Source organism: Streptopelia decaocto, assembly GCF_964273445.1.
Source record: "Streptopelia decaocto genome assembly, chromosome: 5".
In the NCBI taxonomy this organism is placed as follows: Eukaryota; Metazoa; Chordata; class Aves; order Columbiformes; family Columbidae; genus Streptopelia; species Streptopelia decaocto.
This window is the reverse complement of record NC_138659.1, coordinates 66,463,915-66,488,716: the sequence shown is the minus strand read 5'-3', so window position 1 is coordinate 66,488,716 and position 24,802 is coordinate 66,463,915. Positions and strand designations below refer to the sequence as shown.

Sequence of the window (24,802 nt, the reverse complement as noted above, 5' to 3'; positions counted from 1 at the left end):
AGTGCAATCCAAACAATAAGCTCCTTGGCGAAACTGTACTTTTAATAAAGATATTTCCAGTGTTTGTTTATTTACCAAAAAACAGCGTTTCTCTCGGGTGTTTTGATTTTTGTTTCTGAGCACAAGAAAAAGGGGGAAGAAGGGCTTTACTAAGCCAGGCTTTCAGTAAGACACCAGATGATGGATAGTCAAACACAGAGTCTCCTGTAAACACAGAGGGAACCAAAAGGTATGAACTGACTCATAATTGTGTCAACACAGGTCGCAGACCCTTGGTTTACTTCAGCCTTCCTGTTTTTCACAGGTTACTTTTCACACTACGCTATTTTTTTTTGAGACACAGCCTCTTTTCAGTACACCTTAGCGGGGTGCAAAAGCACACACGTTTTTACACCAAAACGCAGGCGTTTACACGCACACACGTAGGCTGTATTGCCACAATTACAACAGCAGCATTTTCCACCCGTGGCTTATGGCTGCACTAAACTAAGCCGAGCCTTTCTTCACAGCAGCCCATGCCCACTCTAAATCAAAGTGTCCACCCCATCCCTGCCTCCAGCTTTTCCATGGAGGCTCTTGGGAAGCATCCAGAGAAGAGGAGCACAACGAAACCTCAGCAGCCCAGTCCTCCAGTTCCCACAACCCTCTAAGTCTCTGCAAGATGTTTTGGGGTTTTTTAACATAAAGCGGCAAGGCTGTGTCTGACCAAAAGTGCTGGGAGGCTGACACACGGTAAAGAGGTCTGTGATGAGCAGAACCTACCAAAATTTGTCTGGGTCTCTGAACACCTTGAACTGAGGCTGTAGCCTTTGTGTAAAGTGGTTTTTCTCTGCTGGTTGCCTGTTCCCATAGAGACTGGAGGAAAAAGCCTCTCTGGGGTCTCTGCTTCGTTCTCCAATTTAATTGGCACTGACCAGTGGGCTAAGAAGTTGTTGGGGGAGGGGCTGATGGGGAGACACACCGAGCAGTTGGATCCCCTGAAAATCATAGAGCAGTTCAGCTGATGGTTCGAGAAAGATGTTTCAGTACATTCCCTCACAAAATCACCTGCGGAGACACCTCGTCACCCGAAATCCTGAGATCCTTTCAAAGGACTTGCAGGTAATAACAAATGAAGATGGGTTAAAGCCATGGGGGTTGTTTTTCCTCAGCAGAGACAATAAAAGAAGCAGTTTAAGGCCAGGCTGCAATGGCCTTTGTCATCGATGACCTGTGGTGACTTGTCCCTGGATGGCCACGAGCCACCCTGGGCCCAGTGCAATGGATCTGTACGTGCAACAGATCCATCCCAAGTGCCTCGGATCAACCACACACGTGCAAATGACTTAATGCCAAAGAACCAGAGAGTTTGGCTCATCCAAGAGGCGTCAAATCCCGTGTGTGAGCAAGGAGAAGTTTATAAACAGCGACTGTTTGTCTGAGATGTCTCAACCTCAGCTAGATTAACTGAAAAATGGAAGAGCCAGCAAGGACAGATGACCTTCCTCAGGCTGAGCAGTTCCTCATGCCTTGTGTAATCACATCCAGCTCAGCGGGAAGGCTACTCAATAAAAATGAGAGTCACAGAAGAAGGATTTGGCCTTATTTCCCATGGTGTAAAAGTCAGTCACTAAAGTTCCCGGTCAACAGGGAGTCTTTGCAGTGAAGCCAAATCCACCAAGAGCGTCACAAGGGCTCTTGCCCTGTTACTTGACCAAGTCATTCACAAAAAAATGCAAACCAAATTACACTTAGGACAAAGCTGACACAAAAATAAAAGCCAGAAACAGCATTTCAGTAAGAGAAATCATTGCCAGACTTATTTTTTTTTAAGACTACTCCTTTTAGGATATTACATATTTGCAAAGAGCAAGTATTTTATCTGGTGCTATTTCCCCCTCAAGGCTGATGGAACAACAGAGAGAATTCCCTATGCAAATTACATTATATTAAGTCAGATTTGCCTCCAGCAGGTTCCGTACCTTCTGAAATTGTTCCAAGGTTTGTGTGTCTGTCGAGTGGCCATAAACTGGGAGAACCCACACTCTTTTCTCCCGCCTCCCCCTCCTTTCTTTACCTCCTTGTAGCTCTACAGCAGATGAGGAGACCATTAAAAGATTTTCAAAATATTCCACATATTTTCTCTGTGAAAACACACTGTGAATTTTGAACGTAGGCAGTGCCAGGGCACTGTCACTCAGACCCCAGGAGTTCACTCAAGTTAGACAAATTATGCTGCTCGTTATCTCAGTTGCTGCAGTTTCTTGCCTTTCATTCATTCATTGCCAGTGGCTGGATTTTATGTCAGTGTAGGGGAGAAAAGGAGCCTCAGCTGCTGGAGTTAACCTTTTGTGGTGAGATCAATAACACTGCCTTTCCAGCGGAGAATTGACAAGGAGATAGCTGCTAGACTTGTCTGCCAAGGCAGTGGTCAAAAGAATGCTGCATTTTGGCAGGTACGAGCAAGAGAAATTATGTGTTATGGAAATGGCTGCTGCAAGCTCCCTTCCTAATCTGTGTTTGGCCCACATCAGTAAAACAAAGTTATTTTTTTTTTTAAATGTACACATCCTATAAAAAAACTACATGAAGTGGTGTTGCGAACAGAGGATGATACTGCTGAGGAAACCTGGCAGGCTGAGGGCAGCGGCTGCCGCTCCGAACATCGTATCCAGAGTATAATTAATATTAACCTTCCACTACATCAGTAATCTCTCTGCTTTCATCAAGTCTCATTTCCTCCCTGATAAAGAGCTCGTTATTACCAGGGAATGCAGGATGTGATGAGGGGATTCATTTCTGAATGTCCTTTTACAGCCACGTTGGTAGGTACCAAGTCAAAGCATCCATCCCACGTCCCAGGTATTAACGGTGAAGTCCCTTTGTGTCCCAGAGCCCACGAACACCAAGCAAAGGGCCTGGGAGATGTTTTGCATTGCATGCCCACCTCTGAACTGATTTCACTCAATGATGAGTACCTTTAATGCTGTTCTGCTGAACCAGTTTTGATAGCGCGTTTTATTTAGGCAATACTTCCAAAGAAAGGAAAAAGCTCTTACCTATTGTTCTCCGGAGATCTTCACACTGGCTAATGTGAGGGAATTTCAAGATTTCCTTCCACTTCTTGCTTTTGCCTTTGCGTTTCCCTCCACCCCCTGCAGAGAAAGAAATATCAGGATTAGATTGCTTTGGGGACTTAGTACCATCCAGAGTTTAGCATCCCGCTCACAGTTCTTATGGATATAATTTATAATTAAAGCCGAGACGTTGTGGGTAGATGTACAGATCAAGTCTGAGCTTGTCTGGGCTGACACAGACCAAGGAGGCGGCATCTCGCAGAAGACCAGGTTGGTAAAGGTTGGGAGCTCAGATGGGTCCACCAGGTCCAGTTCAGGTGACAGTGCTGAACTCACGAGCATCTCCAACGTCATCTCTGCCCTGACCAACAGCCATTTCACACGAGTCAAATAACCTTGTTAAATTACAGCTCACATCTTTTCAACATGGATCTCCCCTTTCTGTTTTTGGGATGAGCCTTGATTCCACCCTAAAACAAGCTCCAGAAACTGAAGGCCAAAATTCAATTCTCACCATCCATCCCTCACATCACATATTCTGCCAACACGGCGTTACCACCAACGATATAGACGCTGGTCACTGCTGTTTGCACAGGAGGAGAACAATGGGAGAAATTTAACATAATACCCATAATACGAGAAAATCTTGTTTTGGTTCTTTTTGCCCCTTCTCACTCTTCCCTGAGGTTTCTTGAATGGGACTGTCCTCAAGGTGAACAACCTGTCTGGCTTCCTCCAGCTCTGGCTGAACAACATCGGAGCCCCTCAGCCTTCCCATGCTGATGAATGTCCCTCGTTAAATGTCGCTTCATGAACACCCTGCTGCAGGCACCGCTGGCATCTCTAGGTGCCACATCTGAGCTCGCACAGGGGATGCCCTCTGCAGGGGGCTCCGACCAGTAACGGGAGCGTTTCCAGCATACCTCACTCTGCTCTTTGCTGGCATCACTAGATGACACAGTGCCTTACAAGCAAACCTAACTCAGGCTAACATGCTGTGTGTGCTGTCCCCCAATGTCTAATAGATGGTCACTCACATCTGAAGCAGTTCAGCCTAAGAGGATAGTTTTAGATTTAGGGGGGGTTCATCCCTGGCTCCTGTGTCTGCCTGTCCCACTTGGAGAAGCTGCACAACCAAGGGAGAAAGAGCATCCCTCTGCATGTGAAAGCCCAGATGCAGACTGAGATTCTCCCAGTCACTGTAGTTACTGCAATTCAGCCTCTGCACACAAAATCTGATTCACTTGAGTCTATTTTACATGCGCTGGCACGTCGAATGACTAATTCAGAGCTGAGATAATTCTGTAGAGGGGCTGGTAGAGTCACAACTGCAGATTGAGGGTGTGTTGGGTACTACATGGTATTGCAGGCTAAATAAGGAGAGCGTTGACTTAAAAGGTAGCAGATGTTACAGAGAAAACTTGAGTCTTGGAAAAAATTGGGAAGCATTGCACTCTCTGGGGAGCTTCTGATCACACGGTATAACCTTTGACGCAGGAGTGCTCCTTCTGCATCTCACCTTTTATTCTTTCGCTTTTGGTGGCCAGTGGTTTCGTCATTGCAGAGCTCGCCTTGAATTATTTTAAACTCCTTATTGACAGGAATTTATTGTATGTCTACATTATGCAATGTAGAGCAGAGATATCTGCAGGAGCTGCAGAGGAACTAGCTTGTTTAGACTACTGGGAGCACAGCTATGTTACCCTTTCCAGGAATTAGTCTCCAGCAAAGCACGGAGCGCTGTGACCGCCTCCATACCAGGCAGTATTATGCAACGCAGATGCACCCTATACATGAACCTATAATGAACTCTAAGCAGAGCGCATCCCAAACATCGTTGCTGAAGTCGTTTCTTCTCCCATCCCTCTAGCCACAGCATCGGAGATGCTGTCTTGCTCTCTTCACAGAATCCCAGACTGGTTGGGGTTGAAGTGACCTCTGAGATCCCCCAGTCCAACCCACCTGCTCACGCAGGGTCACCAGAGCAGATCACACAGGTCGTGTCCAGGCGGGTTTGAATGTCTCAGAGAAGGAGACTCCACAGCCTCTCTGGGCAGCCTGGGCCAGGCTCTGGCACCTCACAGGAAAGAAGTTTCTCCTCATATTCAGATGGAACCTCCTGTGCTTCAGTCTGTGCCCGTTGCCCCTCATCCTGTCACTGGGCACCACTGAAAGCAGTCTAGTCCCCTCTCACAGCATACAACATTTGCTCTTGCATGCTGAAGGTCCCAGGTATGCTACAAGGTGCTGAGAAGCATTTTGTGAGTTGGAGTGGACACTGAGACCATCTGTTCACCAACTCCTGGAGCACAAAGCTCTGCTCTGCTCGCCAGCAGCTGCAGGGGTTGGATTCAGCAACTCCAAGGGTCCTCCATTGGCTTTTTCCTCCATGAAGCCCCTCCTGCAGTCCTGCACAGCTACTCCTGCTCGTCAGGCTGCCATCTCCCCTCCCCACTCTTCTCCTTCTCTTCCAGGAGCCTTCTGCACACTCCTTGGTGTTCCTGCCCTTCTGCCCCATCACACCATAATTACACTTCTCTGTCCCCTCCCTTCACACCCTCCTCTGGTGCATGATCCTTTCCCCAGGAATTCCTGCTTCTTTTTCTTCACCACTCATTCTCTTTGGCTGCATTTTCTTCCCTGAACTATTGCTTCATGTTTGTCCTCACAGTCATTTTTCTTGTAAACTTTGAGTTCTATGCCCTGATGCCAAACATCTATGGGAATTAAATTAATTAAGTATAGATTGATTAGCACTGGGGAAGAGATGGGAAGGAAAGGGAGGGCAGGGAGGGAGGGAAGCAGCTGGGCTAGTGTCAAAGCAGAATGATCCCTCTTCGACAGCCACAGGGTTTGCATCTGCATTTCTGGATCCTTTAAGGTACGAGTGGGCACTGCAGGCACCACAAGGAGTATGGAGCTGCTTGGGTAGCTGCTGGAACACAGTTTCCAGTCATTTCTGGACACAGGAGGCAGCAGGAGTAAGCCAGCTGAAAGCATCCTTTAGGTTGCATCTGCTCAACACTGGTGCATCTTCACCCATTGAAGGTCCACCCTCCAGGCCAAGGCACTGGAGATTCCGGAGCACAGCAGCTTCTCCAGCCACCTCACAAAATGGTCACATCTTCAGCAGTATCAAGCAGTGTGGAGCGTTGTAAAATAGCCCTTTGCTCTGAATGACAGCTCTAAGATTTGAGCAGAGATGAAATGATCCTGCTAAGCTGCGCCAGAATGTTTTAAAAATCCATTCAATGTAAAATATACATGGATATATTTACACTGGATGATGTATTTCTGATACTAAATTTTCATCAAAACTGGAGAAGGGCTCGGTGGTCCCCTGTTACAACCGTGATTGCTACAGCCAGCATCTTCTTTTCTCTTTTCTCTCTCCTCTCCCTCTCCCTCTCCCGCTCCCTCTCCCTCTCCCTCTCCTTTCCTCTCCTTTTTTGTGGCCATTCTCCAAAAATAAGCAGCCTTGCCTGATGAATCATTTGCTCTTAGCTGAGCGTGAAGTAGCGTTACTGTTTTGCCTGTGACGTCTTTATGTTAAAGATTCTGATCAACTGCTTTAATCGACCTGACCTTTCCGCTCTCAGCTTTTCTTGTGGAGCCAGCAGTGTTTGCTGGCTCCAAATGTTAATTCCAGGGGTTTTGAAGGACTTAATGCACTGAGACAGCTGAGACAGGGTAAATTGTCTAGCGGAGCTAAAAGCTAAAAGGGGACGTTTCTCTGAATAGGTCAGTAATTGTGCAGGTTGCAGAGGGAAGCTTTTCACACTTTGCCTTGATTGCTGCCCTTGCACCATTTGTTCAGGACAGGAGGATTTGCAATCTTCAAGGCAGCCTCTCAGGCAGACGTGCCGTGTTTTAGATGTGAGTTCCATCATGCGGTCTTAGAGGGTCTGACTGCTTTAAAATCCTGGTTTGCTGATGATGACAAAAGGTGAGCTCCCAGCAACAGCGAGACATCTCGGCTTCACTCCCCTGCATCCACTTAACTACTCAGCAATTGCAAACCGAGGATTGAAGCCAATTCTCTAAGCTGTCAACCAGTCCTACAGGAAACAAAGGTATTTGCTTGACATCCTACCTACTGAAAAATACATGTCATTTTCCATATCATCTTGTAACGCCAGATGGAAAATCCAGCTCTGATCCCTGTGTGCAAGGAGAGAGACATAACCAGAGGCACACACATTAAACCTTTGTGAGCAGGAGTCACTCTTAACCTAAGGTGCCTACTTTTTTGCCTTCATTATTCAGGATATACTTACTCTCTTAACATCTAAAGGAGGTAGGAAAGCACCTGCATGTTGTTAAGCCAGTGAGATATTAATTGTCTTGTCCAAAATGACACAAGAAATCAAAGATAGTGGAATGAGCTGAAGCCAAGGAGCCAAGAAGTGTGTTAATCCTGCTAACGACAGGATCAAGCCACGCTCCTGCTCTGCTGATTAAAGGTATTTCATAACACGGAGTAAAACATAACGATGGCTGAATTCATCCCAGCATCTCGCCTGCAGTGTATTTCCTTCGTGCCTCCTGCCACCATGCAAAGTGGTTTTTCAGCCCGGCTAAGCTGGCTTCAGACTTCTGCTCTGTCCTTGCCTGAGCTGATAAGCCTCCATCACACCGCACGCTGCCAGGCCTGGCTAACACGAGATGGCCAAACATTTCATCGCCTTCAACTGTACTGTCTGCAATCGAGTTAACCCACAGTTTAGGTAAACTATGCACAGACCACTGAAGGACGACCAGAGTTTGTGTCGTTCCATTTCGCAAGAGTAGCTCGGCGCTCATCCAAGACCTTCCCAACAGAAAACAGAGCTCTGCACGCTCTGATTGCGAGGCCTTGATTACACGGCACAGGAAAGCAGTGAAACAAACTCCAAAACATATAAAAAGTCCAAAAGTCATGGTTAGCGCCCAATTTCCACTCAAATTAAGTTTACATTTTTTCTCCTCTTCCTCTTGCCAGCCTTCCTTTACTCTCTCCCATGAAATGGGAGAGAAAGTAGCATGCAGCTACATGGTACATATAGAATTGCCACTTTAGATTAAACAAATGGTCTGTCTAGTACAGGACAGACCGTAGGCAGCTTCAGAGGAAGATCTCAGAAAACTAATTCTACAGTATCTGGAAATCAGGAGCTTTTTCCATATCCTATTAATTAGATATGGCTAACAAGACACGAAGGTGTATTGCTTCCAAAAATGTCTTCTTTTTTAGAATCTATGCTATTTAAATTCAGGCTGTTCTTACGCTCCTGGTAAATGCCTGGACTGTTGAATGCCCTTTTCCTTCATGTGGGTGTGAGTTCCAGAGATTAACCACGTATTTGTGAAGGAAAAGAATATAAATTTTAAAACACGGAACTGCTTGTTTTCTTGGAGCGTCTCTTCCTAATGAGACAGCATAAGTAAAACTTATCAGCCCACCATTTTTCCTTAAGACTTTTTAATATCTAACTCATCCACCCTTTAAGGCAAAGAGTTCCACTCTCCTTAGACCGGCTTCACATGGAAATTCACCCAGGTTCACCATTCTTGTTTCATATCAGTCCCACCTACACTCAGCTGTACTAGCAAATAAAAAGTGTTTTCAAAGAATGAAGAACACTGCTCGGTCTCTGCCCTTCTCATCTGAGAAAGCAGAAAAAAACCCAGGAACCCTGTTTTATCCTTATGAGACTTTAGACGATACTCTTGACTAACTTGTGCTTAAAACAAGCACTTACGAGACCATTAAGAACCCCTTTTATGGAGCATCACCTCAAGGAAAAGGGAAGGAGGGCTGGATTTTCAAAAGCGGGTAGGTGTCCACCCTCCACCTGGCTGCAATGCTTCCACAAAGCAGTCCCTAGAGGCTCTGGTTTCAAAGATACAACAAAAAGTCCACAACATGCCCTCAAAAGAGAATCACGTTACATAGCTCCTCATATCGATGCTAATCTGTCTTTATCTCCTGCAGCCTTTTTTGATGAATGTGACACTCAGAATGTGACACCGTGATAAGGGTTTTGTGCCCATCTTCCCTGCTGTCGCGGCACGTTTGCACATAAATCATCTGCATGTTGCTGCAAATACATAAGCCAAACAACCACTGTGTAAACCGTCTCATTGCTTTTTGGAAATGAACAGCAGATTTATTTCACATTTAAGCCTCCAGAACCACAGAGATGGGAATTTCATAAGCAAAATTCAAGCTTTTCCCCAATAAAGTCAGCCTGGCTTTGCAATCTGGTTACCAGAGCACCAGAGGGCAAAACATTTGATATACAACTGGCATCTAAAGTCATCTTAATGTTGTCTTACAGAAGTCACTGTTCATAAACAAATATTTATTGCAGGAATATCTACCTATTATTTAAAAAAGAGGTCAAGTAGTACTGTAAATACTGATGAGTGACTGAAACACAACTTCAATAACACATTTTATACGTTAATAATAATGTATATGTTAACAATATGCTTTAATAACATCTACCGCCCCAAAGGGACAGAAGAAGTTGTGATTAGTCTTTGAAGACTGATCCTCAGGGCTCAACTATCATATGTCAAGGCCACTTTGGTACTAGTCTAGGAATATAAAGAAGCCTTTACATAAGCTACCTTTATTTCTAGTCAGGGCACACTGAAAGGATCTTAACTAAACTGCAAAAACAAGCCTTTCATCTTTGCTGTTGGTCTCCAGTGAGCATCAAATAGTGGCATTCTCTACGCAAGTCTGCCTACATCCTCCATTGGGTATTTTTAATGCACTTTATAGATTATTTCAACGAGTTGCCTTTGGGTTTTGGGGACCAGTTCACATATGCTGGGTGTACGTTTCGCTGCTACGCGTGTTAACGAGGAGTTGTTTGGTGATGTGATTTCCCTGGACGCAGTTTAATTTTCCCTTGCGTAATCACCTTTAATTTGTCTGTTATGGCATCTCTCACGTTTATGCCTTGTATTTTAACTGCATTGTGCTTATCTGCAGCTGATGAGTGAGGAAAAAAAACCACAACAGATTATTGGCTATTATACCACAAACAAAAATAATGCAGAAGATGCAAAGTATACTGAAGATTTACAATCTATTAGAAAAACAAACAGTAAATCTTATAAAAATAAAACCAGCTACCATCTAAAATAGTAAAACTAGGCACAGCCCAAAATTTTAACTTCTTGTTCTTGATCTCAAAATAAACTAGGCCACTGGCACCAATCCAGGCAGTTTAGTTGTGTTTGGAATGCGCTACCATGTACTCAATGGTTCAACACGCTGTTGAGATGAACTGTGCTGATGGCTTCAATTGAAGGGTGTCTGGATAGCGTTTGACATTGTAGTCGGCAACGAGAGCAGAAGAGATAAGGCAACAAATTAACCTGGAGCCACTACGCTCCTTTAGAAGCTGTTTCTGGACCTCTAAGGTCTCTTGGAGGAACACAGAGAGACGATGATGTATGAACCTGGAGAGTATGAAGAGATTCTCTCCATCAGTGATGTAGATAACAGACAACATTTGTCTGTAACACTTCAGTATGGATGATTACCAACCCTGCTAGGAATGCTAAATATCTCTGTGGAGTTTTCCTCCAAACTGGAGCTGAGAGTCAGTATTTCAAAGTTCTAGCAAATTCTGATTTAAAGACATTAAACCATTTCATTTTGATAACATTTGAGTCATCTCAGTTATCTAATGTCAAAACATTATCATAGAACATATCAAATAGGGTATTAAGGTATATTATATCATTGGAACAAAATGGGTACAGTAAATTGACATTCTTTACTCGGTTAAAATGATGCTTCTATATTGTCAAAAAGAAACTAGAAAAACCAAATCCTTTTTTCTTTTAAGTAGACACTTTGCTGCAAACCCTTTCATTTTTGACAAAAGTTCATTCTCAGAAAGGAAGATTCTTTTGTCAGAAATGTTCTCAACCATCACATGCTTTGACGCACACAAGAATTTAACAAGGAACGTGGCCTCCCCACAGCAGAATGTTCAAGTGAATCTAAATTCCCACATTCCTTACCGGTTCCCTTAAGTTAATTTGCACAGCTGCAATTTACATTGACCGTAGGAGATTTGCTTCCCATTCTTCCAGAGAAAGAACGCAAATCCCTGCTCCAGAAATCCTGCTCAAGTAGGACTTGATAACATCTTTCCAGACATTACCTCTTCTTTAAGTAATGGCTTTTTAAACTTACGGCCCGTTCTGTTATATATATTTATTACCTGGTTTAGTAAGACATTTGTAAGCTGCTAACCAACACCTCCAAGCCCAGACTTGCAAATGCAACTCAACACCCACATATGGTCCATGTATCACCCATTGCCCATGTAGCACGAGTCGTGCTCCTGGATTCCGTGGCATTCCTCAAGCAACCCAAATGTTCTCAGGGCTGACCCCTAAAGCCAAAATACCTTCAAGTGACTTGTGGGTCCTAGTTAAACACTGAAAGAAACAATCAGAAGTCTCAGAAGGCTCTGTCGATTTGCTGTGCCACATGGTGCAATTCCGATGTTTGGCGACAAAACGGCACAAGGGGCAGAAGGAACACACAAGGAAACCTGGCCCTGGTACAGGCAAATTCATGAGGCTCGGCTGTTCCGAAAACTCTGGTGCCAGTTCTACAGGGAGAACACACAAAAAAACCCAGCCCCGATCGGGGAATGATGTGGGTTCGCTCTGTCCTCATCAAAGAGCTGTGTGGGCTTTTTCTCCCGCAAATAGTTCTGCAGTCTCTAAAAAAAGAACTTAGCCTCTGTGCTCCTGACATTTGAGTTTTATACGGAGTATTTCTGAACTATGGGGAGGAGATCCAGCTGGAGGGGAGGTGAAAATTCAAGTGTGTTCCTATCAGCAGTCTGTAGCCAAGCTCTGAGAGTTATGTTCTTCGCTGTTTTTGTGCCCTCACCTAAATAAACTTGCCAACAGGGCTAAAGAAAAGAATTTTAGTAAATGTCATGAAAAATTAATGATTTGAGACAGGCTGTTTTATTAGGCCTGACTGATTTATTAGTTCCACCTAATTGGTAGAACCGGTAAAGCTTTGAGATGCTCTGATAAGAACCCAGAAATCCAGATGTGTTTTGTTTTCCGTGCATAAATAACAGCAAACTCTTTCCGTTGAGATGGTTTACGTCTGAGTCAGGAAAAGAGCCACTGGAAAAGCAAGACAGAAACAGCATAGAGTCCCCACAGAGGAAGCAGAAGAGCAAGTCAAGTCCCTCAAGCATCTAGAGAGTCCACCTGGGAACTCAGTCCTGCCGTCTGGCAGGCAGACCCCAGACGTTTAGAGATGCAACACATGGGTCTCAGCTGCACAGAGCCTGACGTGAAGTGACTTTACAGCCCTTCGTGCCGCCTGTTAATGCAAATTCTCTACCAAATCGCTGCATCACCACAGTATCTCCTCCCACATTTAATCCCACCAGAGATCCCAGCCCAGCAAAGGTGTTGATGCAAATGCTAGAGTAGGAGGGCACTGCGGAAGTGTTTTCGGTGTCCAGTACATTTTTATCTTGTGGCACTTCTGTATGTTTGCAGTGGTCTAGAGGACTATTACATTGGTCTCACAGTGCATGATGATAGATCAACAGCCATAAAACATGTCCTTCAGTGATGCCCGGCTGGATCAATGCTTTTCTCTCAACACTTTTCAGACAGTTGATGTAAACAAGCTAAAAATTGTGTAAACTAGGCTAGGAACCTCCTGAGAACGAGTGTATGGGCTATGCTTGCAGAACAGTTTTAGAGTAACATCACTTCTGTGACACTTCAGCACTTTTGCTTCCAGAGCCAGCCAGGAAAAAACCCCATCATTGTAATGTGTCTTAGATTGGGTTACTTTCTGTTTGAGATCACATCTGCCACGTCTTTCTTCAACACAAAAGCAGATACCGACCCTGCCCATCTTCCTGGCTCTCCTTGGCTGACCGCCATGCCACATTCTCACCTGCAGACGTGTGAGTAAAGCAAAGATGAATCCCAGCTATATGACACACGCCATGGAGGAAATGTGGAGAGTGGGCTGAAATCACCTTGAAATGCCTGGTTACAGCTGCAGTGACTGGCTGGCAGAGAGGAAAAGGTGCTGGCACATGTTTCGGCTTTGGAAGAAACAAGTGGTTAGTAAATAGTACGGCAGGGGTGGAAGTGGGTGCACAGGGCTGATGCGAATGGCCATGGACAGATTTGTGGGAGACTGAGGTTGCAGCATTGCAGGAGTTTGTGGTGTGACCAGTGCCAGGAGGATTAAAGGGTTAAGACCACAGGGGGAAGGAAAAAGTGGGGGCAAAAATGAGCAAAGAGGCTTGACTCTGCATTTCACACAAATTCTCCCCCTTACTTAGCTACAAAGCCTGGCTTTGCCTCCATCATCTTGCCCACCATCAATGTACCAACAGTTCTTTTCTGCGGATCTCACTGTCGCACCCTGCTAAATCACCCCTGGAACCCATGAAAACAATGTCCTCAAAAATCACTGACAGCCCAAGACATGATGGTAACACAACTGTACGCGTCAGCATCTAGGATCGTTATTGTAAAAGGTTACAGAAGGGATTCAGGTTAATGGAGGTAATCTGTGATTATCTGATGTAACAGATTGCTCTGGCAGTGACTCATTCCTTCTGCCACAATATATTGCGGGTTGCAGCTGCAAATAGTGAGCAGGATGGAGCTGGCTCCCAAGCTAAGGAAGCCTGTCCCTGTTGTTTGGAGAAACCCCTGTAACAGAGGATGCCAAACCACTGCAGGCGTCTGAAAGCCCGGCAGAGCGTTATTGAGGGGAGTGGGTCGGAGCAGTGTACTACAGTCACTCATTCATGGATGTTACTATAGCTACCAGTTGAAGGACTCAACAAGAAAAGCAGAAATAAGAGAAAATTAGAAGGTAGAAGACAAAAAAGAGGAAACTCATCGTAAAGCAAAGGCAGAGGGTTCCTCTGATTAGCTGATGAAATGCTTCAAAAGCAGCGACTGAAAAATGAGGCTTGAAGGCTGCATGGCGTAAGCGTCAGATGATGCGAGGAGCTGGACCGTTCCCATCTCGCCTCTCCCTCCCACCCCGAGAGCTGCTGGTGGTGAGCAGCACCTCGGCAAACACAAAACAGCAGCTTTGTGCCAGGGATGGATTAACTATTTCCTCATTGCTCGCAAAGTCCTGCACTTCCACTTGCTTTCCCTGCAGCCCTTTGGGCCAGAATTCAAACAAGGTGTTGATTTCAGCCAGCGCAGCGTGGAAACGGGCGAACAGGAACAATGACCCTACCACGCTCCAGGAGGGGGCAAAACCTGGGTGCTGGCACAGCCTGGCAGATGAAGCAAGAAGACAACAGCATCACCACACAGCGATCCCACACCACCCAGTGTGAAGACCCTGACCGCGGTTCAGAGAGATGCCAGATGCCCAAGTTAGTCCAAAGCACCCAAAGCAGCGGCAGGCAGGGACAGACACTGCTAATATGTACATAAATCTGAATAAATGTATAATTCCCACTCACATGCTTTCCTGACAGCCAGCTGTTCCCTTTGCTTTCTGTTATCCTCGCTCTGAGATTAATGTCACTGTTTGGGACAGCTTATTAGCAATTTTCATTACAAAGCATATACATTTGGCTGGTGGCGGGCAAAAGCTAAGCCTCTGAGTAAATAAAACACTAGGGCAGCTCACAGGGAATGACAGAGAACAGATATCTATGGGGTCCTTACCCTGGGTCTGAAAGCCAATAATGGCAGGAGGTCAGAGATCACTGGTTTAATTGTCCGACGAATTAATGGTGACGAACGTCTGTTTCTCCTCTTGTTAAAACTGACACCAGATATTTCAGAGAAAGCAGGAGGGCACTTGGCCACAAAGGGATGTTTTGATGGCTGAAGCTGAGACTGTTGCCAGCCCCAGCCCGTCCGAGCAGCGCGGGTCAAACCCAGTCACTGTAGGAAACTGCTGCACTAAACAGAACCTTTTGGGCCCAGTCGAGCAGCCATGGATTATCCTGCTCGCTTTGGAAACAAAGATTGTCTGCTTATATTAAAAAAATGAAAAAATCAGATCCAGATCTTTGGATGTAACAAGTGTAAAAAAAAAAAAAAAACAACGTTAAATTGGAGTTGCGTGAGTTACACCATAAAAACCAGTCTGAGCTTGTTTCTTCTTGTTTTGAAGAAAAATCGAGAGCAACAGAAAAACAAACACACACAAAAAAACCCCAACAAACAAACAAAACAAACCCAAAATATATCATAAAAAGCAAACATTTTCTTTATGTTTCCCTCTCCAGAAAATGTTCCTCTTTCATTGTCCTGTATCACCCCTGTTCAGCAGTAACAAAACCAGGAAATACTAGGGGACCAGTTTCATCCAGCTAGTGACATTTCGTGAAGCTGGCTAACACTTTTCTATTGAAACAACTTCTTCCACAGTTAAGAATGAGGTCTACTTACTTATTTTCTTCTTGTTGCGCAATCCCATTTCAATTCAGATTTTTGTGTGGAGTTGTAGGATCGAGGAAGAAAGCTGCCCTTTGTTTTAAGGCAGTTCTATTAGTTTTGAGCTGTTTTGAAGCAGTGAATGGCACATCTTTCCTGTTCATCCGAATGGATGTGAACCCCTCTGGTGTCTAATTTAAGCTACCTAAACAAGAACGAGCACTTTCTGATTTTTAAAAAACACAGTAACAACCTACCAGTCAGTTTCTGAGACTGGTAAAGTGACTTCATATGTCATAAGTCATTCCCCTCATTATGGTACATGCTGATATCTTTAATTAATAGCGGTAATACATAACACTGTCAACGAGGATGTGTAACATTGAAATAGTTGACTAAAGTCTAAATATTCTTTCAGCAGTGTATTTCCACAGAGGTCACGTCAACCAAGGAACAGACACACTGGTTTTCAAGTAAATCTCTGTGCTCAGTCTCTGACTGAGCTAATTATAACGGTGTCTGCAGTATTGCTGTCTTTAAGTGTCTGCCAGCATGTCCCTAACAAACCACCAGGTTCACGTCTTTCTAGCCCAGACAGAAAAGTCTGATTATCAGGTCAGATTCAATTCTAGCTCCAAGGCTGGTGTATTTTAATGCCATGTGTATCCGGCTTGCTGAGCTTCAGTTAACAGTGGAGAAGTTAATGATGAGCTGTGATTGAACTGTGCATTTGCTTGCTTCTTGCTTCTGCCACTCATCAATACCCAAGGGAGGAAGGCTGCTGGGTCTATGGGACCAAACAGTCTCCCTGAAGACTTAACATGGTCTGAAAGGACTAAGAGGGGCATCTGGCTCAGCAGTTCCAGTTTAGTTCCAGCTTGCCTGATCTGCTGCAGAGCAAGTCCTGGGGTGAGAGTGGTCTGACCTGCCTGGACATCCCTGCCCACCCGGGATCTGCCGGGTACCCAGAGCCCATCTCCTGCCAGCCGACCAAAATTAACAGAGAGTTTCTTGCAGCAAAAGTCTATAAGGTGCTGCTTCAGAAGGGGCAGCAGTTGTGGTGCAGCCCATGGCACCTGTGACAGTGCCGGTAGCACAGAGCAGTGCAGCACCGCAATGCCAGGGGCACCACTAGGTATAAATTTGGTTGCACATGGTGTGATTTTGATAATTGAGGTCTACACACTGCTTGTGTGGCACTGAGAGTCACTCTGGACTGAACAAACCTTGAGGGAAGACACAATCTCTGCTGCAAGAAACATTTTCTGTTCAGGTGTTTTACAAAACCCATATTTTGAGTTGTTATTATCATTCCTTTCAGGGTGTCGGGGCAGAAAAACAAAATTTAGCTATTGCTTTAGATGGTATTCTGATTCTTAAACTCATGAGAGCAAACCCCAAAGCAATTACACAGAAAATCCAAGCCTCCTTATCTCGGGCAGCTCCCCCAGTAACACAGTGTGCTCCGCACAGGGCAAAGAAAGGCAGCAGCAAACGCTGATCTTGGTGTCTGAGCATCTAATCCCAAGTGGCACATGTGCTATTTTAGCATCTCTTGGGACTGCTCTGGGAGATGATAATGTAATTAATATTATTTTGGTGACAGCTATTTACCACATCCCACTGGGAAACTGCGATGTCTACTTATGGAACTCGAACCCAGTTCATATTCACTTCCTACCAGTTTCAGGTGTCTCCTAATTTAAAGCTAGGTTTACAGACAAAACAGGTCAGTAACTCTTCCCAGTGAGCCAAACAGTATCTCAATCACTTGTGTTTAATAGGAAACAAATGACTGAGCACTGATAAAGCTCGCCATTATGCTTTTGAGGAAAAGAAAAGTGACTACAGGACAATCTGATAACGAGAGAATTTGCTTCCTGCGTAACTCGATATTTATAAACCTCCTCAGTAAGGGGGGCAAAAAGGAAATCATTTCAGCTGGCTGAAGTTAACGTCCCAAATTACATTTAAAAATTACAGCAAAAACAGGGCCCCGTCCGAAAACAGTCCTTATGGGAAAGAGTCACAGAAACAACAGGCGGCAGGAAGCCTCGAGTCCAGGCCGCCCTCTGCTCGGGCCTCCTGCGGACATGGAGCACAAGTGTGATGGGAGCAACTGAGGGACCTGGGGGGTTCAGCTGGAGAACAGGAGCTGAGGGGAGACCATCTGATCTCTGAACTGCCTGAAAGGAGCTTGGAGCATGGAGGGGGTTGGTCTCTTCTCCCAGGTAGCAAGTGATGGGATGAGAGGAAACAGCCTCAAGTTGTGCCAGGGGATGTTCAGATTGGACAAAAGGAAAAATCCTTCACATAAAGGGTTGTTGGGCATTGGAACGGGCTGCCCAGGGCAGTGGTGGAGTCACCATCCCTGGAGAGGTTTAAAAGGCGTTTAGACGAGGTTCCCAGGGACATGGTTTAGTGCTAGGTTAGGTTATGGTTGCACTCAATGAGGGTCTCCTCCAACCGAAATGATTCTGTGACTCTGTGACATGGGGCACCAGCACGGCTCGGCGCTCGGCCTGCGCCACAGCAACCGCGGACAGCGGGTGTCAGGGTGGAAGGAGAAGCAGGGTCACCCTGGTTGTCTTTTCTGTCTTTGATGCAATGACAGGACTTAACAGCCTCCCTCCATCTCCAGTAAACACACAAGTGGCTCATGAGCATGAAGACACGGTATTTATTTTTCAAGCTAAGGGCTAGACTTTTAGCCTTCCCACACCAGGAATTTCAGTTATTTTCCATGCTTTTGTATATTTAACCCTCTTGAAATGCAGGCGGTGATTGCCCTGCAGCCTGACTCGTGTCTCAAGAGCAGAACTGGTTCTCAGCCGCAACAGCTTCAAGTCCCACTATGTCAAGCACCTACAGCTCCAGCTGATTCCGTCGGGAGCCACACATGCCAGCAAGCCCTCGAACCGGCCCCTTGAGAGAGGCACAGATAACGATCACAATTTAGGAGACCCTTCTGCACAAAAATATAAGTGCAGATTGTTTCTGGAGTTAGTGCTGGTTTCCAGAGCTTCCTGGTATGGAAGTTTTTCATGGGAGTATAATGTGCGAGATTTGGAAGAGTGCTTACAGTCACAGCAAAAATAAACATAAATTCTTTGTATTTTGTGCTTTAAAAGGCAGTGTTCTGAACTATTAAAAAAATAAATCTTTATCTCCCAGAAGCAGAGAAGCAATGACGGGAAAAAAGTAGAAGGTGCATCCACTTTGTTTCACATTTTCTGTGTTAGTAAATGACAAAGTGGTTTGCACTTCACTCCCTCGGATTCAGGTATCAAGTAAAATATCTCTGAGTTGCTTTGAAAGTGCATTAATAAAAACAATAAAACCAGCACATCCCTTGGCTTTTCAGCAGTGCCTTCTACTTAGAGACCCAAAAGCATTTTGCAAACAAAAAAATACCAAAAGCTTTTCCATCTTAAAGATGAATTTTGCCCTCACATAAATTAGCATGGCTTTTACGGTCCTGTTGAGACACTCTGCACGTACAACTGGGAAAAGAAATTATCACAGCTTTAATTAGAATAAATAAATAAATAAATAAATAAACAGACCGTTCAAATGCACAGCTTTAATTAGAATAAATAAATAAACAAACAAACAAACAAACAAACAAGTAAAACTAGACCTATTCTTCTTGAAAAATTTCCTAGTTGATATTGTCAGAGGACCTAAGATAACTAAGACTTCTAGATGCTAGAGGGAAAAGTATGTTTTATTTTCTATTTACTCTGTTTGATTTAATCAGGCCGGCTCTGCAGACAAAAAGCGCAGGTTGCTGCCGCGTGCACCATGGACAAGAAGTTGCGGTGTGGACCCCATCACCAACCGAACAGTCGGTGACTTTTCATGGGTTTGCCCAGACCCTTCCTGCCACCGGGAGGAGAACAAGCAGCTGGAGAGAGCAAAGAGACCTGGTGAGAAAAAAGGCCGACACCTTTTACCAGACACCAGAGAATCCAATGGCGCCAATGTTTCATTACTTCCAGTGCTCACAGGACAACTTGTGTAACATTTGGTTTTTTTGCAATGCCTGAAGGCCGACAAAGTCAAGACTTCTTTGTACAAGGCAATTCAAGAACACAGATCCCATCCCCAAGGAGCTTCCAGCTCACAGTACAGCAGCCAACAGCTGTCCCTGTGACACCCTGATCCCACCGCTCTCGCTGGGGATGCTGCCTTGGCTTTCAGCAAGGGATAGAGTTTCATCCCCCGTGGCTCCAGACGCTCACAATTTTCCTGCTCATCAACGTAACTGCTTTCTGAGAAAGACCCATTTTTCAAAATGGGGTGGTATTACTGAAAAAAAAACAGAAGAAGTTGCCAGGAAAAATCAAAGACTGTTAATGCACTGTTGTCCAGAGCTGGCTACATTTCAGATAGATTTAATAAAAAACACAAAGATGGTAAGAACATTGAAGAGTAAGGATGAGTCAGGCCAGTTGTTTTCCTTTACTTTTGCCCTGCCACCTCTTGTCTTTCTGTCTTCCCCAGTTCTGTCCATCTCTAGCGTATCAAGCATTAACTGCTTGCTTCTATTTTCCAGGTTTATCCTCTTTCCACCTTAGAACGCTTGTTGACTATCAACATCCACCAGCCTTTGATGCCACCTTCTGTCTCTGACCTGTTGCAAGCTGAACTGCTACCCCTCCACATCCTTCTGACTCCTGAAAGCAACCCTATGAATAAGGGCCTGGAGCTGTTGCTCTTCTCTTCCTTCATTTCAGCGCAATGCCTCTAGCAGTGGACTGCAATGGCCTGTTCCCTCTCACTTCTCTCTTTCTCTGGTCTGTGAACACTAAATCCTCTCCTGCGTACTTGCACATCTCCAGCAAGCAGGAAACCCTCACAACCAGCACCACCAGCCTACTCAGCTCTGTGGTGTCTAGGACATCCAGGCCTCTCATCGGGTCTCCAACAACTAGGATACGTAAGTATGGGGGTTTTGAAAACAGTTCCTGGCCTGTATTAAACCGTCCGTGTACCAAGTTATGACTAAGCTCTGTATGGAGTTGGTGTAGGCCAAAACTGCGCCAAAAAATGTCCTAAGAATATATGGTGTGGACAACTGCGTGTCAGTTCTCAACCCTCCTGCTATGGCTATGCTTAGTTCACTAGGATGATGTCCTCTGTGATACACAGAAGAAAACCTTCGTTGGTTGACTTGATCATGGCCAAAGTTTCACCATAAGATGCCACCAGGACTTGGCTCTGGCCAGAACCACCAGCTCATTCCGATCAACCCAGACACAGCTGAACATCTCTCACCCACTGCTGACCCAGGCGTGCATCCATCTCTGAAGAATAAAACATAAGGGATGCAGCTCAGCATTTGAAATCACTGTCCACAGGGCTGTTCAGTCTCTTCAAGAGCTGACACATTAAGACAACTGAATAGAAGGAATTCATGGCAATTTGCTGACACAAAAAATAGCCAAGAATAGGAGTTAGTCTTGTCCTGAAATCCAAGAGAGATACAACAGCAGATGTCTTTCATCTATATGACCTTTTCCACTAAAACAAAAGGGAGACAGGATATTAAATCACAGTTTAAGATTTTTATGACTCCTGGCAAGCATTTCTTTATTATGGGTTTGTTTGTTTTGGGACTTTGTTTTTAGGCACAGGAGTGTTATTTTTTGCACTTTTCATGGAACCTCAGCTGAAACACCATAAACATGTCTGAGAAAAATTTCTTTTGGGTGATTTGCACATTTTCAAAGTCACAAGCTGACTCTCCTTCCAACTCACATTGCTCAAACCACTGTGTTTAAACCAGGACAACCATGTGACATGAAGACAGCAATTCATTTTTCACAAAGTCACAGAAAATCTTGATGTGCAGTCACATTAGGGGGACAGCAAATCCTTTAACCGGCAGATCTAGATGAGGACACATGCTTAAGGGCTGTAGCACGTCCAGCGCGAAGCCCCCATTGACTACAGTGGAGAACACATGGTGACGGCAGGACACAAGGAATGTGGGAGAAAGCGCAGATTAACTGCATTTGTCTCCTTAATTTGCTTACAGACTTTGCTAGAAAAGCTCTGCCTAGCAGGCTCGGCTTACCTTACAGATGACTAAGCAGATGGGAGGACAGGGATGCTACTAGGAAAGATAATCCAGAGGAAAGGACATTAAGCTCAGATCCAGAGAGGATTAGTTTTAAATCCTTCTTCTAGCACTGATTTCTCATGTGATTTTAGGCAAAGCGTTAGGCTGTATAAATACTTTGTGCAACTAAAGGCTCCGGCTCGTGATCACAGACGGGCTCAGGTGAGATGGATGAAGCGGATACGGGTCTGTTCTCCCAGCCCCTCTGCCAGGTGTCATTACCCTTGAGGAGCACAAGATTTAATGGGCTGTGCTCCTAATTCGTAGCTGCTGAAATTCACATTATCATACGAGGCTATGAACTGTCACTGCAGATATATATCCCAGTTAAAGCTACCTACGATCTCAAGTGAGAGCCCTTCATCTTGCCCTCAAGCAGTTCCTAGCACAGGACATGAACCAAGAGTATTTCCTAAGCTGCCTTTTGATATTGATGGGTCTAAGCACATTAAAGACAAGGAAGCCCTAAAAGCAAAAGGAAATTTTCAGTGCAACATTTTTCCCTCAGAAAATACCACTCAGCCATAAGTAAATGTTTCATAGATGTGTCAATTCTGACGACTATTTTTTAAAGAAAAATGAAAAGGTTTCCAATAAAGTTAAAATAGACTGGTTTAACTTTTGATTCCAAACTATTTTTCACCCCTTTAAAAATACTGCATTATATCACACCAAATGAAACATTTAGGCTGAGTTCAAACGTTTTTTCTCAGATTTATTTTTCACAGCCAATTGGAAATGTTCGCATTCCCTTTGTCTTAGAATATAAATATGTTTTCTTGAAACATGAGAAGAAAAACAAACAAACAAACCCCCAAACAGGACAACAGCAAAACTTTTGGCCCTCAAAACCTCCCTAAGGCCCCCGGCTCTCGCAATCGCGAGGGCAGGTGAGGACAGGCTGGAACTCCGCGTGTTCTTTCTGAGTGACTAAAACACGACATGGGCCAAATGCAACCACATGACACTTCCAAAACGAGAACACATATGGCTGAGCATTTCTGAAAAGTCAAAATCTGCTCACGCTGAAATCAACGGGCGTTTTACTCTTGACTTCTGCGCGAGCGGGGTTAAGTCAACACTGGGTAAGACGGGAAAATCCCAATCAGAGACCAAGCACAGCGTTCCCCCTAAAGATTATTCATAAAGTACGTGTAGACGTCACGAGAAAACAGAAGGTGCTACAGAGCTGTTATTTTTAAGCTGAGGGTGACAAAATAGGCAGTGAGGCGTAGAGCACAACTTCTTACGTTGCTTTGTCACCATTCTTGTTAAGAAGCGCAGGGGAACTAAAAAAGTGTAGTTATCTCTGTTTCTTCAGCACACAATACTTATTTTTAATTTTTATGTGATTTTTTTATACCTTTTTTTAATACTTCTGAATTTTCTGAAACTATTTCTTTCTGCATACTGTTTTTCTAAGACACACTCAATTTTCAGAACGACCAAGAATGCTCAAGAATACTTCTTTAAACTACTTAGAGGACATCAGAAGATATGTTCTCCAGTTTCCTGTCTTGTACAGAATTAAAATCAGGTCTTAGCCATTTGCGATGCTTCTGCAGAACTGGAGACTGTGTCTACCTTCTTTGGCAAAAAGAATCAATTTGGCAAAGCTGAGGCAGACGCTGGAGCGGATCACAGGGAGCATCTGTGCACAAAGATGGAGACGGGTTCTAATCACCATCGTGGGACGGTAATCCTCAAATCCAGGCATGAGCAATTATCAGTATAAGAGCATAATTTATTCCTCATAGTCAGACACAAGATGGATTTCCCATCGGCACCAGTTAGATTGTTATACTTATTTTAGAAGGCTTAGCAAGACCACTTATCATGTATGAAACGGTACTAATAGCAGGTGGACTGAGCCATCAGATGAGTTTAATAAAGGGCTTCACTAAAGTTAGTGATGCGCTCTCATTACTCATGGGATTGAAAATCCTGGCATAGAAATTAAACTGTAGCAGATTTTTTGACTTCTGATATCACAGTATCACAGTATCACAGTATGTTTGGGATTGGAAGGGACCTCAAAAGATCATCTAGTCCAATCCCCCTGCTGGAGCAGGAACACCTAGGTGAGGTCGCACAGGAACATGTCCAGGCGGGTTTTGAATGTCTGCAGAGAAGGAGACTCCACAACCCCCCTGGGCAGCCTGTTCCAGGCTCTGTCACCCTCACTGAGAAGAAGTTTCTTCTCAAATTTAAGTGGAACCTCTTGTGTTCCAGCTTGATCCCATTACCCCTTGTCCTATCATTGTTTGCCACCGAGAAGAGCCTGGCTCCATCCCCATGGCACTCACCCTTTATATATGAAAACCTCCACATGCTTCATATATCTCACCCAACATATACACCCTCACGCATGCAAACTTTTAGAGTATGCCACTTAATTGACCACAGAACAGAAAACACAAACAATAAAAATGTAGGATTTAAACAGAAGGACCTTAGATTAATACTTAATTTAACTGGCAGCACCCAGGAGCAGTCCTGTCTCAGTTATTCTTAATAATTCCCATGCCTCACCTGTCTGACAATTAACAAGGAAAAAAGTCCAGAAACGTCTGTTTGTATCTCGCACTCAGAATTAGAGCCACCATTTCAATAAGTGCACTAGCGGTTTGTAAGCAACAGAGGCTGATCCAACAGCCAGGACCTTCATTCGCCATCTGCCGGGGGGACATTCTCCAACATCCCTTCCTTCCCGGGTGCTGCTTTTCCCACCCCAGTGCTGCCCAGTCTCAGTTGCCCAGTTTGTGATGCTGGACAAAAGCAGCCACTCGGTGTGGCTCGGTCGAGCTGTAAAATATAGCAGAGAGGAATTTGGTTTTGCTTATCCCAGAGTCCCAAGCACAACTGCAACACTGGCGATGAGGGCTCGCGGGGAACTCACATCCTTACAGCTTCACCCTCGGGCATTCACCAAAAGAGAGATTTGTTTTTTCTAATTGGCTCAATATTTTGAGAAGGTAAATGGTGAATATTAAGAGCAGCGTGAGACAGGATGAAAGCGATACAAACTATCCGTTTTACACTCTAGGCTTCGTGGTGTGAGCCACACACCGATTGACTTCCAGCCCCAGGAGATAAGTGTCCGGCAGAAGAAATGGTCCCTTGCACGGAGCACCCAGGGACACCCCTTTGCCTTGGGTCACCTCATGTGGCTTTTGGCCTTGGCAAACCA

The 24,802-nt window shown here is 44.8% G+C and overlaps 1 protein-coding gene across 5 annotated transcripts in view; it reads right to left on the bottom strand.

Annotated features, from left to right (window-relative positions):
• The window catches only part of GRK5 (G protein-coupled receptor kinase 5), a 173,751-nt gene that overhangs the window by 95,044 nt on the left and 53,905 nt on the right, over positions 1-24,802 (bottom strand). For 4 of the 5 annotated variants that reach the window (XM_082053504.1, XM_082053501.1, XM_082053503.1 and 1 more), the window contains one exon: positions 3,039-3,134. Coding sequence is in view for 2 of the 5 variants with exons in the window: in XM_082053501.1 (XP_081909627.1) it covers positions 3,039-3,134 (96 nt within the window). In the remaining 3 variants the exon portion in view is untranslated. Of the gene's footprint in view, positions 1-3,038; positions 3,135-15,500; positions 15,581-24,802 lie in introns of those variants that run through there. The other variant, XM_082053502.1, reaches the window with a different exon arrangement.